Source organism: Macrobrachium nipponense, chromosome 20, assembly GCF_015104395.2.
Source record: "Macrobrachium nipponense isolate FS-2020 chromosome 20, ASM1510439v2, whole genome shotgun sequence".
NCBI classification, from domain to species: domain Eukaryota; kingdom Metazoa; phylum Arthropoda; class Malacostraca; order Decapoda; family Palaemonidae; genus Macrobrachium; species Macrobrachium nipponense.
The window spans coordinates 25,664,549-25,682,197 of NC_061089.1; the positions used below are offsets into that span (position 1 = coordinate 25,664,549).

The 17,649-nt window shown below is 36.4% G+C and overlaps 1 protein-coding gene across 2 annotated transcripts in view; it reads left to right on the forward strand.

The window, feature by feature from the left end:
- The window catches only part of LOC135223645 (thiamine transporter 1-like), a 39,076-nt gene that overhangs the window by 1,837 nt on the left and 19,590 nt on the right, over positions 1-17,649 (forward strand). The window contains exons 1-4 of one of the 2 annotated variants that reach the window (XM_064262288.1): positions 11,105-11,261; positions 13,707-13,841; positions 15,571-15,897; positions 17,337-17,555. In XM_064262288.1, the coding sequence (XP_064118358.1) occupies positions 13,716-13,841; positions 15,571-15,897; positions 17,337-17,555 (672 nt within the window). In that variant the 5' untranslated portion in view covers positions 11,105-11,261; positions 13,707-13,715. Of the gene's footprint in view, positions 1-11,104; positions 11,262-13,706; positions 13,842-15,570; positions 15,898-17,336; positions 17,556-17,649 lie in introns of those variants that run through there. The other variant, XM_064262297.1, reaches the window with a different exon arrangement.

Below are 17,649 nucleotides of genomic sequence, written 5' to 3' on the forward strand. Positions count from 1 at the left end.
CACTTTCCAGTTGTAAATGTACACCCAGATATCCTTTTATTTACCTAAAACTTACACATAGCGTAACTATCTAAAGCCCGGGACGCAGTGTTACCATACTAAAACACCACAGGCGGTTTACAAAAAAAAAAAAAAGTATAGTGACCAAAGCGCCAGTTGATTTTCATCCCGTGTAATGACCATGGTGACAAGGAAGCCAAAAATAGTATTAGCGAAGTTTGGATTGTGATAAATTGAACACAGACGTTATTATGTTTACCGGAAACCTTTATAACTAGAAAATCACGGTACCCACATCCCAAGTAGCTCTTGAGGAAACTGCATAAGTATGCAGTTTGTTAGCATTTATGTTTAAGAAGTATAGACCACTGATATTACCATGCACGTAGTTCTAGAATACTGTAGTACATCACTCGAAATTGCGGCGGATTTTCTGGTATCGGAGGCAGTGTAACCAGTTGTTCTCGTTTTGAATCAAATTGCAATACACAGGGAAGAGGAGTGGGAATATATTCGAATCGAACCGAAAACTTCTTAGGAAGAGATGTGCATGTTTTCATTCAAGGTTGTTATGCCTGCCACTCGGGATGCTTGCATCTTACCTTTACAAGCGATGAATTATGTAATTGAAAATCATTTAATGATTAAACCCTCCCCTCTGAAATTTACAAGGAAAAAAATTTGTTAACATGAAAATCTTATCAAGTGATGACCAGTTCGTCAGTTAGTACTCGAATGAGATAATGGTAAACGTCAGGTAACGTTAAATGCTGTTGGTAATTAAAGCAAAGGAATTAGATAATAAAAGAACATTGCAAGTATGTTTGTTGAGAATAGTACGTAGTGGAAGTCCTCAAGTATATATAATATATATGTATATATATTATATATATATATATATGATAATATATATATATATACTTGAGGACTTCCACTACGTACTATTCTCAACAAACATACTTGCAATGTTCTTTTATTATCTAATTCCTTTGCTTAATTACCTTTTATTATCTAATTCCTTGCTTTAATATATATATATATATATATATATATATATATATATATATGTGTATATATATATATATATATTTGATTTTAAATCACAAAAGAATGAAAAACGTGATGATAATACGAACAATGTTACAGCCACATGGCTCTCTAACTTTGTTTCATATATATATATATATATATTATATATATATATATATATATATATATATATATATATATATATATAATATATAATGTGTGTGTGTTTGTGTGCGTGTGTGTGATATATATGTTTGTGTGCTTATGTGTGTGTGTGTGTATGTGTGTGTAGGTTGCTTTTACCAACGGTAAGAAAAAGTTTTCATATGTTTATATATCGCTATAGACATGCTCCTAAGTCTTTTTCAGAGGGTAATGAGGTGACATTGAGAGACACCAATTAAATTGTCAGAGGTTATAAGAAATGGAACTATATGATCTGAGCAAAAGATCATTTATTGCTGCCACTGAATGGATTCAGTTAATGGGGTGCAAGTGAGACCAGGTCCTCTTCATCGTTGAACGCGGGTGTTATCAGAAATGATCAAGACCTTTTCCGAGTCTTGAGAAAGTGAACCGTTTTGAGCGCTGGAGCGAATTAAAATAAAGGTTTATGTTTGCTGTATGTTAATCTGTCGTGTAACTGATGAAACCACTTGTTTTATGAATTCCTTAGATGTTGGCAATAATAAGGTAAAAACTGAAGAGGATCGTCGTGCAAACGGGTGAAAGCTCCAATTTTCCTCGTGGGGAAGTAGTGCCGTCAAGACATCTCACATGGTGCACTGTAGCAATGACTTAAGGTTCTTTGCTGCTTCCCTTCTGCCCCTAACCACAACCCTTTTCATTCCTTTTACCATAACTCCGTTCATATGCTTATTCTTCCATCTTACTTTCCGCTCTCCTATTGTTTCAACATCATTCTCATCGCTAAATGACTCCATAAGTCTCAGCGCTTGGCCCTTGGCCTAAATTTTATATTCCAATTCCAAAGCTCCCATTTTTTAATCATTTTTGTATTTTGAAAAAAATACAACTTTTCTCATATATATTATTACTGATTTTTACTTTTTAAAAAACCACATTCCATGGATAATTAGGAAATTTAATGATATAAAATCTGTATCATTGATAGTGTTAGAAATAACGTAGAAAGAAAGTATATTTGGCGAGAACTAACATGAACTATAGATGCCATGGATATCGTTAAAATAGCGGCTATACAAAGTTTATAGTCTATATGTGATTAAAAGTTGTATGAAAATCGAAATATAAAGTTGGCTAAGGAGAAGAATAAGATACTTCTAATAGAATTGCTGAATTGCTTTATAGTGATAATGTCCTAATCCACTGAAAATTTCCCTTGTTTTATGTCACAAGACGGGTTCTGGTACCCTTCATTATCATATAAATCCTGAATCTGTTACATATTTTTTTTTTTTTTTTTAAAGAATAAAATAAGACTTCATTCCATGTCATGTGAGAACCCGTCAACTGAAATTACGCTATGATTGGTGGCACTGAGCCCAATAAGGTCGTGGCCGAGGTATCATGTCTACTTACTATATATTATATATATATATATATATATATATATATATATATATATATATATATATAGATATATATATATATATATATAATATACACGTATATATAACCTATTCATACGACGTTGACTGTTCTTGGGTTCTGAACCCAAGTTCTGTCCTTTCTGGAAGTCTCGACCATTTTGGGATAAAATTTGAGGACTGCCTTGGGTTAGGGTAGGGGTCGAAATGGTACGCCAAAAGAGATTAACATTCTTCTTCTGGAATGGCTGGGCTGGTCAAGTAGGTCATGGCTGTGAAAAAGGTCAGTTAACCGGTTAACCGACCTGCAGAACTGTCTTGGAGGCAGTGAGATCTCTTTGATGGCTGACCTGTTCAAGTAGGTCGTGACTGTCAAATGGAAGTTTTGTTCTCAACATCCATTAGTGGTCTTACTTTTACTGTGTATGAGTTCAACACTGAACACAATTACACGAATTATTACTTGTTTTGTTAAAAGTGATGATACTGATCTCTATGTGATCCCAAATGCGATGGGCGTGATTGACACACACATGCAAACACACAGTATAAAACATTTTTCATCACCTTTATGCAGACTTCTTTCATGCTATCTCTTGCTATCTCGAAATACCAGTTCTGTGTATTATCTTTCTTATGCAAATTTGGTCTTTTTAATGTGCAAAGTGATTGATTAAATTACATTGGAAGTTTGTAATTAAACTTGAGGTCTGTGTAATCTTCAACTTGATTTTACGGTTTCTTCTTCGGGATATTCTGTTTTGCCTTTCGAGGTTCAGCGGAAGAGAACCCTAGTTCTGCTTCTATGGTATTCTGGGATGTATTGAACAGTTGCGTAATCGTCTTGTTTAAAGGTTTGCTCGATGGTGAAATACGTGGATGTTATGAAACTTTTTAGCGACAGGTGCTGGGCATCTAATCAACTGCTTTCTTCTTTAATATCGTATGCTGAGGTTGCTCTAAGGTAAGTTTTGGGAAGTGTTATCATGCAATTGCTCATGGCAGGTAACTACAGTTCTCAATGAGCGACTCATTTTGCAAAGTCACCTTTTCTTACAAGAGGTTTGATCTCAATTAAGTATCTTCAGTCGCCTGGCAACACGTGCTTACCTACTTATGTACTACGCTGTATTTTGGAGCGTTTTAAGGGTAAAGCTATTGGACTCAGTGAAACTGGTCGTCACTATACTGACAAAGCATGTTTTGCTATTGCTTATCTGATCATTCATGGATTCTGCCATTGTCGTCGTTGGTTCCATAGCATAAGAACAATAAATCTCGAACCATGGTTTGAGTTTTCTTGTCTTCTGCTTAGTTTCCTTTAGTCTTTGTTATTATGACAGGTGCTGCAAATGATAGCTGAGGTGTTCGTGTTTTACGCAAATTTATAATATTTTTTTTATTCTATCATATTCATTTTCCGGCAAGGTTTTGGTTGTAAAAGTTAGCATAGATGGGGAAATGGCCCTGCATGGGTGGTTTAATCACGTGGGAAGAATGGAGGGCGATAGGTTGGTAGAGGGGTTTATAATTATGTTTTTGGAAGAAGAAGAGAACGAATGTGTTTTAATGGAGTACCAGATTTGTTGGAAATAACAGTTTCATACATCCATTAAGTGTATGAGTGTGTACAAAACTGGCGTGATTGATGTGCTTTTGGTGAGCCTTCTTTATAGGTATAGGAAGCAGCTGGCTTATTAGAAATATTTTGCACAAGGGTTCATCTTTGATTCTGCATTAAAAGAATGAATGTGACAGTGACTGTCTGCGCTCACGTTTGTCTCATTAAAACCAAAAATCTAGTAGGTTTGTGGCTTTAATATGCATTTATTGATATATATATATATATATATATATATATATATATATATATATATATATATATATATATATATGTGTGTGTGTGTGTGTGTGTGTGTATGTATGTATGTACTATGTATATATATATATATATATAGTATGTATGTATGTATGTATGTATGTATGTGTATACATACATACAGCTAAATAATTATTTGTACTAAAAAGTTTTTCATACCTTTAATGATGTAATTTCCTAATACCCCAAACTTACGAACGGTAATTTATACCAGTACTGTTATTGTGCATTTTGTAAGTAGGAAAGTTTGATTTGGCCTCGGTAAAATGAAACTCTTAGACCATATACGTGTTATTCCAGCACTTTCCTTAAATCAGACCATTCAGTGACGCACTTCTACATACGGTTTAGTTCATGCAGTTTTTGAAGCTCGATTAATTATCTGCCAATGAAGTAAAAAAAGTTAATGTGCGACGAAGCTGCAGTATGAAATTTGCTCTTACTTAACACTGGTTTTAGAGGTGGGGGACGGAAGTTGAAACGGGTACAGTACAGAGAAATAAAAATGGCTTTTGAAATACGACCTGATCATCGACATTCGTAAGGCTTCACAAAAATATCTTATAACAAGGCACTGCATGTCAGAGACGGGAGGCGGTGGGTGGGTGGGGGTTGTCACGGAGGCGGCCTCTTGTGTGTCACTAAAGGTGTCCCGGGGTTGTGAGAAATGCTGTCTGTGTTCTCAGTTATTATGATTTTAAGGCTTACTTTTTCCGATGACTTTTAAGATATGGTTTCTCGGGACGTGAATTACGATGGGTTGAAATTTTTTTCCTTGGCTATTCCAATGTGAAGGGTTTTAGGTGATTTGAATTAGTACCTAATGTACATGCTGTACGTAAGCACTTTGTTAATATGATTATAACATAGATATACACGTATACAATAACGATTCTTGTCTCTCTGGCTGTACGGCATTTGCATACTGGATGTCCTGCGAACTTGAAGTATGCATTTCGTTTATGACAACCAAGACGAGAATATTTTTTATCGTCTTTCTCATTGCCTCTTCTAGAGTAGTATACCTCGGCCGCTTAATAGGTTAATTGTGTATCAGTTCTGTCACAAGGGTAGATAAATGCAAGGTTCAGTGAATGCGGTATGCTGGGATTCTGTGTTCCCTTCTAACAAATCGTCTAAGAAGGGCTGTCAAATTTACTGGCAATAAAATGTTCCTTATTCAGATTTTTAAATACAGGGTGTGATCATCGTAAGTCTTCATTTATTATTTCAGTTGCACTTATGGTATATGTTTATGAGAGAGAGAGAGAGAGAGAGAGAGAGAGAGAGAGAGAGAGACTGGTAAACCTATGAGGACGAGAGACAGACGATGGGCAAAGCAAAGTATCGTTCCGCCGCGTTTCGTAACCCCATCCTTATGCGTATCAAGTTTCTTACCTCATAACCTAAGCCCCTTTCTTCTCAGGGCAATTTACACTGGAGGAGATACGTTCCTGTTTTCTTATGTTTATTCTTGGTTGTCTTTGTATTGTACAAATTATGGATATTGATAAAGGACACGGAGAAAATGCAGTCTGCGTAAGCAGTTTTACGTGTAGCACTCTCCCACGCGGTTGGAATAGTGAATTTACAATATATAAGTTTTGACCAAGGGAAGTCAGTCTTCTTCCTAATGAATCTACTGTAAACATTATCCTCCAAGTCTGGTTTACTTATTCTTTCAGTTGAAACTAATTTCATTTCTTCGGTTATAATCCAGCTCCAGGACAGTCTGTGGCCATTCTGTTTCCTAATGTGGTCAGCTTTGTTATGGCACCAATTGTGCTGAACTTTCAGTAAAAATCACGACTAGCAGTCTGTGCTCAAACCACATTGACATCACCGAAATGTGGATTTTGATGAGCTCCTGCAGCCATGTTCCCTTGATCTAAATTAAAACGCTTGTGGGTGTCATGTAGAGAGAGAGAGTGTGTTAATTTCATGCACCCCGTAGGTAGCGCCATCAGAGTGCACCTCATGCCTTGCAATGTAGGCATTACTTAAGGTTCTTCGCAGCGTCCCTTCGGCCTAATGCTGCAACCCATTTCGTTCCTTCTACTGTACCTCCTTTCATATTCACTTTCTTCGCAACTGCGTGTTTTTTTCTCCTTTTACACCTTTCAACCCTTCAAGTGTCAGTTTCCGTTTCAGCGCTGAATGACCTCATAGGCCCCAGTGCTTGGCCTTTGGCCCACTATATTCAGTCCAATTCAATTCATTTCATACATCGTACTATTTTTGCGTTGAAAACTTTTGAGTGAGCTCTCATGGACTTTTTTCTTAATCCTTCAGTGTCACAGATCCAGTCTCCAGATGCGTCCACGCCATTGTGTTCGAAAGTCAGAACATTGTGATGTGTCTGTTAAAGTCGGTGCTGACGTGTTACCTGAGAGAGAGAGAGAGAGAGAGAGAGAGAGAGACTGTCTGGAGTATCTGGGTATTTTCTAAATGACAAAACATTGCCTTTCCTAGCAGCCACTGACAAAAATGAATGATCCTTACAATGTTTGTGAAAGATCAAAATACAGATTTTCAGACGAAATGTTTAAATCGTGAATATGCCCATGCAAGATTTAACAAAAAGTGACAAAAATATCTTAAAGGAAACTCTCTCGGTCATGCAGATCACGAGAGAGAGAGAGAGAGAGAGAGAGAGAGAGAGAGAGAGAGAGAGAGAATCTGTTGTTGTCATGTGAGCTTCGTAAGACCATGCGATACTGCCGACAGGGGAGATTATCTTTTCACCTCTTGGGAGCCGGAAGGAGAGGAGGACTGCTTCCTAGAAAAAAGTCAAAATAAAAAAAAAAGCTAGAAGAAAACTCAAGATATGGTGACAGTGTAGGGCAATCTTTGTGTGCACGAGTTTGAAAGCAAAAAAAAAAAAAAAAAAAAAAAAAAAAAAAAAAAAAACTTGGCAGAGAACATGCCTCCACTAAGCGCGCAATCCACTGAATAACTTTATAACTAAGTGTGTTTGTACTATTTCAGGATACCTGAAGAACGGATGAACAGAGGTTTATTAAACTTTGGAGATAGATTCCGTTAATGAAGATCTTGATGGAAAATAAAACCAATACCAAACCGGCCTTCGATTTCCCACTGTCCTAGTGTATAAATTTGACATAATACGGGCCTCACGTGTAGAATTATTGTTCAAAGACTCGCTTGTTGAGCCCACTTTCAAGCATTTTATTCCTTTCATGTTTAATATATTCTGTTATCATGCAATGTAGAGAAGAACTGTCTTACATTAAAGTTGAAGGTCAAGGAGTAGCTGTTTGAAACTCAATTAAATTAATCCAAGGTCACGTGTGACTTTATTCCTTTGCCTTTCCGAGTGATGGCTGTGCTCACACGAACAGTTTGCTGAGATCGATGTTTCTTATTTGACAATTTTTTCTCGCCATTTGGTGTTTATATTTACCGTAAACTTATGCAAAAAATGAGTGGGGCTAATTGTAGAGGAACAAGTAAAATATCTTCCAGTAATAAAACATTAATTTGAAAATATGACGGCATGTCGACGATGTCGCAAAGAGAAAAAAATGGCGGGGCTTATTGAGGTCCCGACGACAAAAAGTATATCTTAGTTTTACCAGACCATTGAGCTGATTAACGGCTCTCCCAGGGCTGACCAGAAGGATTAGATAATTTTTTACGTGGCTAGCAACCAATTGGTTTCGTAGCAACTGGACTTACAGCTTATTGTGAGATCCGACCCACGTTATATCGAGAAATGACTTTATGTCACCAGAAGTAAAGTCCTCTGATTCCGTGTTGGCCGAGCGGAGAATCGAACTTCGGACCACCCGATTGGTAGGCGAGCACGAAAACCACTCGTCCAACGAGGAACTGTCCCTATGACAATCCCATCACTGCGGCTTGTTATGCCCTTATCTAGGTCGCAATCGTAACTTTTCGTTCCTAAATCTCGGTTATGACAAAGATCTAGGTCAGAAGGATAGGACTTCCATACCAAGACAAGTTATGAAGATCCCAGAATCAAGAGTATTGCTTTAATCACTTCCCTACTTTGAAACTCACTCACCTCTATCTGTTATATGACAGTCCTACTTTACATTTTTTATGCAGTCAAGTACTGAAGAGCAAAACAATCCCCTGGCACGAACCAACTGAATATTATCCGCTTTTATGTCTGACACCCGCTCAAATTCAGAGAGAGAGAAAAAAAATGAGACGAACAAAGACTCAAGTTTACAATCCTTCGAAGACCAAGAAGCTGTGACATCATTCAATATATCTTTTGCATCACGGCAAATTCCTAAGCTTTTACGTAATTGACGTTCATTGTCTATTTTTTTCACGACTACAGATACCATATAATTTGATAATTCCCTCTGTTTTAATTTCTGTTGTTTTCTGATTATAATTTCCACTACTTTATTATTATTTTTTACTTTTGTGACAGTGTGTTCATTAACTTATTGCCCATGTGTACAGCAACAATTAGAAATTCTTGCCCATGGCGAAGTGTGCAAAGATATTTATCATAAACAGATGTGCAAGAAATACTACACTATATTTTGATAGGTCCTTTTTCGACATTTTATGCGCTTAGTGATTGTGTTCATACAAAGAATGTACTCACGTCGTATTTTCCTTTATCTCTACTATCTAATCTTAGACTGCACAAGTGCTTCCTTAAATGACACTATCGGTGATGCTCTCGTGTTGCTCAAATATGTCAACATGGCACTTGTATATCATTGTTAGATCAGCGCTATTTAGTGCTGACATTCACTTGGAAAAATCTGAGTCTGAATCGAGGTATTATCTCTTAAAGCAAGGTGTGATCCGACCTCCAGCTTACTTGGGATGCGTGCAAGATTTTCTATTGACCCATAAGTTGCAAACATTATATTCCTAACTGGACATGAAGTGGTCTTTGTTATTAATACTCATAATTAGTACTACTCATACTGACAACAAGGACCAAATAAAAAGGACACATACATTCTCAGTTATAGGTGGAAACAAGATAACTGAATAGAAATATAGGATCTAAATCCAGTACATCAAATAAATTCAAGCGTGCTAAAATCAACGGACAGATAGCCGGTTGTTTCACCAGAGAAAATGGAAAAAAATAATATATTTTATCAGAAATAATTTTTCTGCATTCAAAATCGACATTATTCATTTTTTTACATCTTCAATCTAATAAATAAATCATAGGTATCTTATCCTAACATTGCTGTATCTTTAACAAAGCGAGACCCCTTTGCATCACCCAACAATAACAACAACAACCACAAAGTAGATGGTAGGCTTACTCCCGAAGTAAGTGGAAATGATTCATGGCAGCAAAAGTTAGTCGAAGACAATATCAGACTACTGATCGGTCAAAAAGCTCTTGGTTCAATACGATACATTGGTAGGTACTGCAAGCGAGCTAATTAATTGTTCTTTCCAAAGAAATCAGAAATTAATTGAATTGTAACTATTTATGGAAGTGAACTTTCATTTTCTAACCTAATCATGGGCCTGGGCGAGCTTGCGTTTTGTATGTACCATCATATGTGTATTTATGCAATAACTAATTTCCCATCTGCCAGTATATATATGTTGACAAGAAAATAGTATGTAAATGGAATAGCTGCCTCTTGTATTTTACGTTCTTATGAATTTTACTGTATAGCAATGACGAATATGACACTGAACATTTTGTTTAAAGATAGTCGGCATCGATATAATCTGGTCTACAATCAAGCGAACATGAATGTTTGACTTACATACGTCTGGCATGAGTAGTACTTTAAACGCTTAATGTCAGTTGAGTTATTCCAAACTCGAGAACCGGGAAGAAGGTACTACATCGTGTAGCTGGGGTTGAGTTTGTTGAAGTAGCATCTCTTTATTACGTTACTCTTAGGTCCGCATAGCTTTCAAACAAGAAGGTATTACTACTTTATAGCATTAGCTAAAACACACACACACACACTCACACACACGATATCTAAAATACATGTTGATAAAATGAAGGCATTAATACTAGAAGAAATGTCACGTAATTGGGGGAGCGATTTTTTTTTTTTTTTTTTTTTTTTTTTTTTTTGGCCATGGTAGAATTGTACTTGTCGAAGTGATTCTCTTGAAATGAAAGTGTCTCTCCAAAAATATAAGTACTCGTACATATATATATTGCTCATTTTTTAATTTGTTGTTATTATAATTTTTATATTTATTATTATTGTAGTAGTTGTTTTTATGTGAACAGCCTGCAAATACTCGACTTTACAGCAATAAAAGGAAAATATAAATTAATAAATGTTATAATTATTTCTGAAAGAATCTTAATAAAAAAGCTAATTTTTAGTTAACATCAAACCACTAATTATTATTTTGAGAACAATCTTAAGAATCATGGAATATCCACTAAAATGGAGATTAAAAGAAAATGGCTCTTGCTTGACCTTGGGGACTCAGCTCTGCTCAGGAAAGCAGAAAAATAATAGCTAACTTGCATGCCTTTTGACTGTGGCCTAGAGATGAGTTAGGCGAGGCACGAGGGGCAAGACAGGGGAAAGAGAAATGGGGAGTCGGGAGGGGAAATACCTCGGAGTCATAACAGTCCAATTTAACGTATTCATTGACGGGGCCACTCAAATCTCGTACTGTTATCTGGTTTGGTAACTTTGGTCTGCTCTGGTTAGTGCCAGTGGCGACTTTGCCTTGGCACTGACGGGTTCTTCTTACGCCGTCCTCTTGACTCTTAATCTGCTTTTTGCTTTCGGTAGCTTACTTACACAGTTGTTGATTCGGTAAGTTGTTTTGGTTTTCATTTGTAGAATTTGGAGCCTTCTCACCGAAAGACTCGTTTACACAAGTCTGTGTGTGTTTAGGCTAGGCTCTCTTCGGAAACCACGTGTGTTTGCACTTTTTTTTTAACAGCAGATCTGAGTGAATGACCCTTCGATCAAGTGGGAATCTTGACTTTTTTTACCATTTTTATCTGTTTGTTACTTATATTCTGAACTCCAGCATGAATGATGTAAATACGCCCTTTCGTGGCTTATGGCACGCGCATGGATTTGTCTTTTACTTCCGATACGAATATACTATACGTATATATATATATATATATATATATATATATATATATATATATATATATATATATGGGGATACAATCCACAATAAAGTAAAATCCTCTTGTAGTTTATAATATATATTCTTGTACAGGATTAAAGCTTTCGACCATCACCTGAGGTACGACGTAGTACCTGGTTTCTGCATATATATATATATATATATATATATATATATATATATATATATATATATACACGTTATACACGTATGTACATACATACGTACATACCTAAACACTTAAAGCAAGTGTAAACTGCTGACTTCACAGACATTATAATTACAAGTGGTACACAAGGTTCCATTTTTTAATCAATGTTCGTGAGAATTTAGAAGAGTTTCGTAATTGCGTGTGCGTGTGTATCTATCTGCATCTACTGTATAACAGCCTTCAGGCCGAGAGGCATTTATGCAAACAGTTTTTGAGCCGAGTAAAAATTCCAAAAAGGTGACAACTTCCTATCATTTACTAGTACTGTTATTATTACCACCTCTATGGCTCCATCAGGCATAGCTGTTCATGGTAGGCATGTAATTTATGCGGCGTCTCTCTCTCTCTTCCCTTTCTCTTACATTCACATAGTTTGATCTTTTTGGCAATTACTAATTGCCAAAAAGGCAATCGAACGGCAGTCACGTTCCATAGTATTACGTTTCTAGAACGAGCTGAGTATCTCATTCGTGTGAGATACTCCACTGTCTAAGCCATGTTAAGTTTACCTTAGTTTTACCAGACCACTGAGCTGATTAATAGCTCTCCTAGGGCTGGCCCGAAGGATTAGATATTTTTTACGTGGCTAGGAACCAACTGTTTACCTAGCAATGGGACCTACAGCTTATTGCGGGGTCCGAACCACATCGAGAAATGAATTACTATCACCAGAAATAAAGTCCTCTGACGGGTTAGCCACTTAGTGAACCCGCTGCGAATGAAGCTTACTTTGCTGATAAAGTCAGTGCACATCTCCCTTCCAGATAATTCAGCTCCTTCTAAAGCAGGAAGGAAGTGAGATTGACTGTGCTGTTTTTATCTCTTACCTTTTGATTTATGTTTACTTGTAAATTTCTTTTGATGTTACCTGTTGTATAGCATCTTCCAATACTGTTGAGAATAATCTTTGTTGTGCTTATACAAACTTTAATTGTTACGCATCGTACACTATATATATATATATATATATATATATATATATATATATATATATATATATATATATATATATATGTGTGTGTGTGTTGCGTGATATATATTTATATAGTGTGTGTGTGTGGTTGCGTGTATGTTCGCGATTTATTGATAAGCAAAATATTTGAAAGCGACAGCTGTGTTGTCGTTAGCAGAAAGTTAATGTAATGACATAACTTTGTGTTAAAAGTATGCTCTCACATTCACTTATTTTCCTTACTCGGGGAGTAAGCCTTCAAACTACTCTGTTGTTGTTGTTGTTATTGTTTTTGGGGGAGTAGGGAAGGTCTATGGAAGAGGCTAAAAATGTCCGAAAAAGGTGTGTCGCGTTGAGTTAAAAATACAGGAGTTTTAGGATAGGATATTTTTCATTTATTTAATATAATGAAAAAGTAAAAATAAGTCATGTGCATGTTAAACAGTACAGAAAAAAATATTTCTAATGAAATATAGCATATTTATTTAAATTTTCGTTGGTGGAACAAAGCTTTATTTGATCATAGATTTCAGCACTTTTTAATTTTTGTTAAGTTAGGAATATAATGTGCACGACTTATGCGTGAAGGGAAAAATCTTGCACACGTTCTGAGAAAACCAGAGTTCGGATCACGTCTTGTTACATTTGGGGCTATAACTCTGCGTTTGTTCATGCTTTCGAAAATTATATATATATATATATATATATATATATATATATATATATATATATATATATATATATATATATATTCACTCATGCCATTTCATTTTCTGCGTACAAACTGATAATTATTATGGTTTTTATTTTTGCTAACCCGTAATCGGAATATTTGTATGTACTTGTATTTTTAGCACCTATACACCTGATGATACTGCACGTCTTTGTATTGTTAGCACCTATACACCTGATGATACTGCACGTCTTAAAAAAGTTTTTATATTCTACGTACAGAGGCACGGAATGGAAACATGGCTGGGCACGTGTCTTCTGCTATGCCTGTACGGATTCTTCAAGGAAGTCCGACCCTCGGAGCCGTTTCTGACGGAATACCTTATCAGTCCTCCCATGAACCTCACCAAAGAAGAGGTTAGTATATTATTTAATGCTACTTCGGCTTATCTACAAGCCAAAAATATCCCCACCCTACAAATTTTAAACCACAGTATGGTAAATGTAAAGTAGGCAACCGCACGAAGATTTTGATTGTTAATAATATGATTTGTCGACCACACCATACGTTGATCCCCGAGCGGTTAGTACTGATCACGGCGTCCCAAGGAGCTTCCGCAATGTTTAATGCTAGCATCTTCGGGGTGACGTGTAGGTAACAAGCAAAGCAGCACCTATTTTTTTTTTTTTTATTAAATTTCCCTCTTGTCACATTTCTTTGCAATGCATTTGGTTCTGTATCATTGCTGCTGTTGCTTGTTGCAGTCACCGTTGCTAATTCGCATTGCGTATGACAGGCGTAGAATTTACCACCCAGTTAAATAGCTTTGTATTTTTCGCGTCGCTTTTCTACGCGATTTAAGCTTTTACTCGATGTTGCAAGGCAATTTGCACTACTCAACTCAAGCTGACAACGACGAGGTCGGTTACAGCACTGCAACTATTTGTCCGAAATGTGATGAAATTTTGTTTGCTCAAGCAGCCTTTCATCTTAAATTATATTTCCTTGGATAATAAGTTTTTTATTTATTTATTTATTTATTTTTTTTTTTTAGCGGGGTAAGCACCTCAACACTTTTATCAAATTCAAGTGAGTTTAAGTTAGGAAGCAGGATGAAAACATCAAAGTAAGTGTCTTCTCGACTTGACTACCAAATTAGGCCTACCTTAATTACCAAGGAGGCTTCGCTTCCGTGCACTGCTATGACTGGTGTAAAAATAGCAGAGTGGCACATAATTAAGACTGGTGAAAAGTAGCCACTCCAGTGGTGTTTTGACAGGAAAAAACAGTCAGTTGATGTACCGTTATGTCAGCCATAATAATAGTTGACTGGTGTGCCATTATAATAGGCATAAAATAGAAGATTTGCATACAAAAAATGCCATTTGTGCAAATAATTATGACTGGAATAAGATATCGGAATTACTTGCCAGTTGCCACAATGGTAGAAGTTTACCATTATATTCTACTCAAAAATAGTTATTTGGACATACTGTTATGACTGGCATATATAAGCATAGAAGGCTGACGTGAAAATTTACCATAGGACTGGCGTAAAATAAGCGGATTATCGCATTGTCACACCATGTGTAAAAATGATGTAAAAATGACAACATCTGGCAACTGGCAATAATGCTTGTAGTACATAAGACTGTCATTACTAAAGTGATCTGAAGTTAGAATATAATGATAATTTTATTACTAGCGAATGTACAAATCAAGTATACTCGTTTTGGCTTAAAATCTGCAAATATCAATGAACTTGTTAGACATTCATGGAAACCGAATTTTGCTCGGCCACTATTTCGGTGGCAGTGCTGCTTTCGGTGATGCTGGTTGTTTTGTATGTATATTCTTCACTTGTAGTTAGGCCATAGCAGTGCAGCTTTATTTATTTACGGACAGAGTGACCTTTGTATAACTAATGAAATGATAAATGTTGTTTTTCAAGGTTTAATACCATTTTCATTTGAGCAAATATTGAGTGAATGTTGTACAGACTAAGTATCTTGGTAGAAGCTTAATGTCCATGGCATAGAGTGGCCTATTTTAACGTTTTAAGCTAAAAAATACTATGTTGTTGCTCTCTGAATCGCTAAATGTGCCCATTACTAATATTTTCTTCCACCTCCTTTCTCTTTGAAGGCTTACCAAGAAGTGTACCCTGTCTGGACCTACTCCTACCTCTCTCTTCTGATTGTTGTCTTTTTGTTGACTGATCTCTTGAGGTATAAGCCAGTGATTGTGTTTGAAGGCATTGGCTATGTCATCACCTGGGTACTTTTGTTGTGGGCGCGAGGGGTTGGCTGGATGCAGTTCATGCAATTCACCTATGGCGTTGCAACGTCGACGGAGGTTGCCTACTTCACCTACATCTACGCCAAAGTCTCCACCGAACATTACCAGAAAGTAACGAGCTTCACTCGAACAGCTCTTCTTCTTGGAAGGTTTATGTCCGGAGTACTGGCCCAGGTAAAATTCAACATGTCCTGCCTCTGAGAATAATACTCTCATTTTATTTAGTGTAGAGAATAAAGGGATCTTGGTGTTCTGCTGCTTTTATAAACTGCAAAGGGCTTTTGTGATTCTGTTGCGTTCTCAGTAGACTATTTAAATCTTATTAAAAACAAAAATTTTGACACACACTGGGAGTATGAAGTAATAAGCACCAAAATAAATCACAGGCAAGCAACAACGAACTAAAGTCTACGCACGGCTCTGGAGTAGCGTCCACAAGGTTTTCTCCAGTGGTCTTGGTAAATCTGACCTTCGAATTTCAAATATTGTTATAAACATGAGAAATACCAACATGTAAAAGAAAGCTCTCCAAATGTGAAATGACTTGTCAATGCCAAATTATTCAGATGTTATGGTTAATATTTTTGCTTTTTATTTATTTATTTTCTAGAACAACACACTTTAGTTGCCACCTTCTTCAGTGATTTAACATACTGTATCTGTATGCACGTGATCAGTCCGTGTTATTTCTGCTTTTCTGAGATTTATTTTAATGAATAGCACTGTATATGATTTATTTAATTAAGTTAGCTTTTTATTTAATGAAAAAATATATATGTGCTGATTGAATAATGTATTGCAGGTGAAAGCCACATTATCCCCAGAGTTTTGAGTAGTTTTTTCAATAAAAAATATACATAGATATATATAATCCCGGAGAATTATCTGTAGTTTCGAGAGATCTTGTTCTAACGTGACTGAGCATTGATCACATAGCTGAGAAGTGCACAGCAGAATAATGAGCCTAACTCAAGTTGCATAATACTGAGCTGGAACTTTACAAGAGACAGCAAAGTAGATACAGAATTGAAAAAGAAGAAGAAAAAACGTATGCTATTGGAACTGAAGGTCACGTTCCAACGATAAGTCTATACCTAGAAAAATGCTTTTACTGTAACAAACAGAAGGGAATCCATAGTTGTTTATCTTCAAAGATTAATTCAAGGCGGTGCACAACATTCATGTAAGGAAGGCCTAACTTTTCGAGTTCTCATTATTCCTGGAAACGACTTCCACTGATAGCCCTAGGAACTTAGTATAGGGAATGGAATGCATAAGTCCCACTACCTTGATCTCTGCACGGCAACAATGAATGTGGCCAGTGGAGGTTGAATAAAGGGAGAATAGTTTCCCAGAGCACACATCAGTTGAAGAAAAGTTGGAGATCAGATTTTTTAAACTTAAAACTTATAAGATATGACATTAATTTATTTTAAGATGTATACTGCTACCTTTGCTTAATGAAGTTGAAGTCCAGTTAGTAAACAGACAAGGCGAAATTAATATAACACCGATTTTCGCAATAGTTGTAGCTTTATACACATCAGCCTATGTAGTACTGGTTTTAGAAGATACTTTCCCTTTTTTTGGATTTTATATTCTTTCCTTTGCAGACGTTGGTAGCCACGGATGCTATGAACTATCATGGGCTCAATTACATCTCTTTAGGAAACGTCAGTGTTGCCTTTCTTATTGCCTGCTTCCTGCCACCAGTACGCACCAGCATCTACTTCCATCGTCATGAATACATTGCGTCCAGTGAGGGTGACAGTTCCCGGCGTCTGGATGAAACGGGAGGGGAGAAATGGAGGACCAAGCTGTGGTTCACTAAGGTGTGATTCACTGATACCGTGCCCAAGAAAACTTGCATGCTCCCTAGAAATTACGGGGCAGTGTAACTTGAATCGTTACCTTGAATATAGTAGT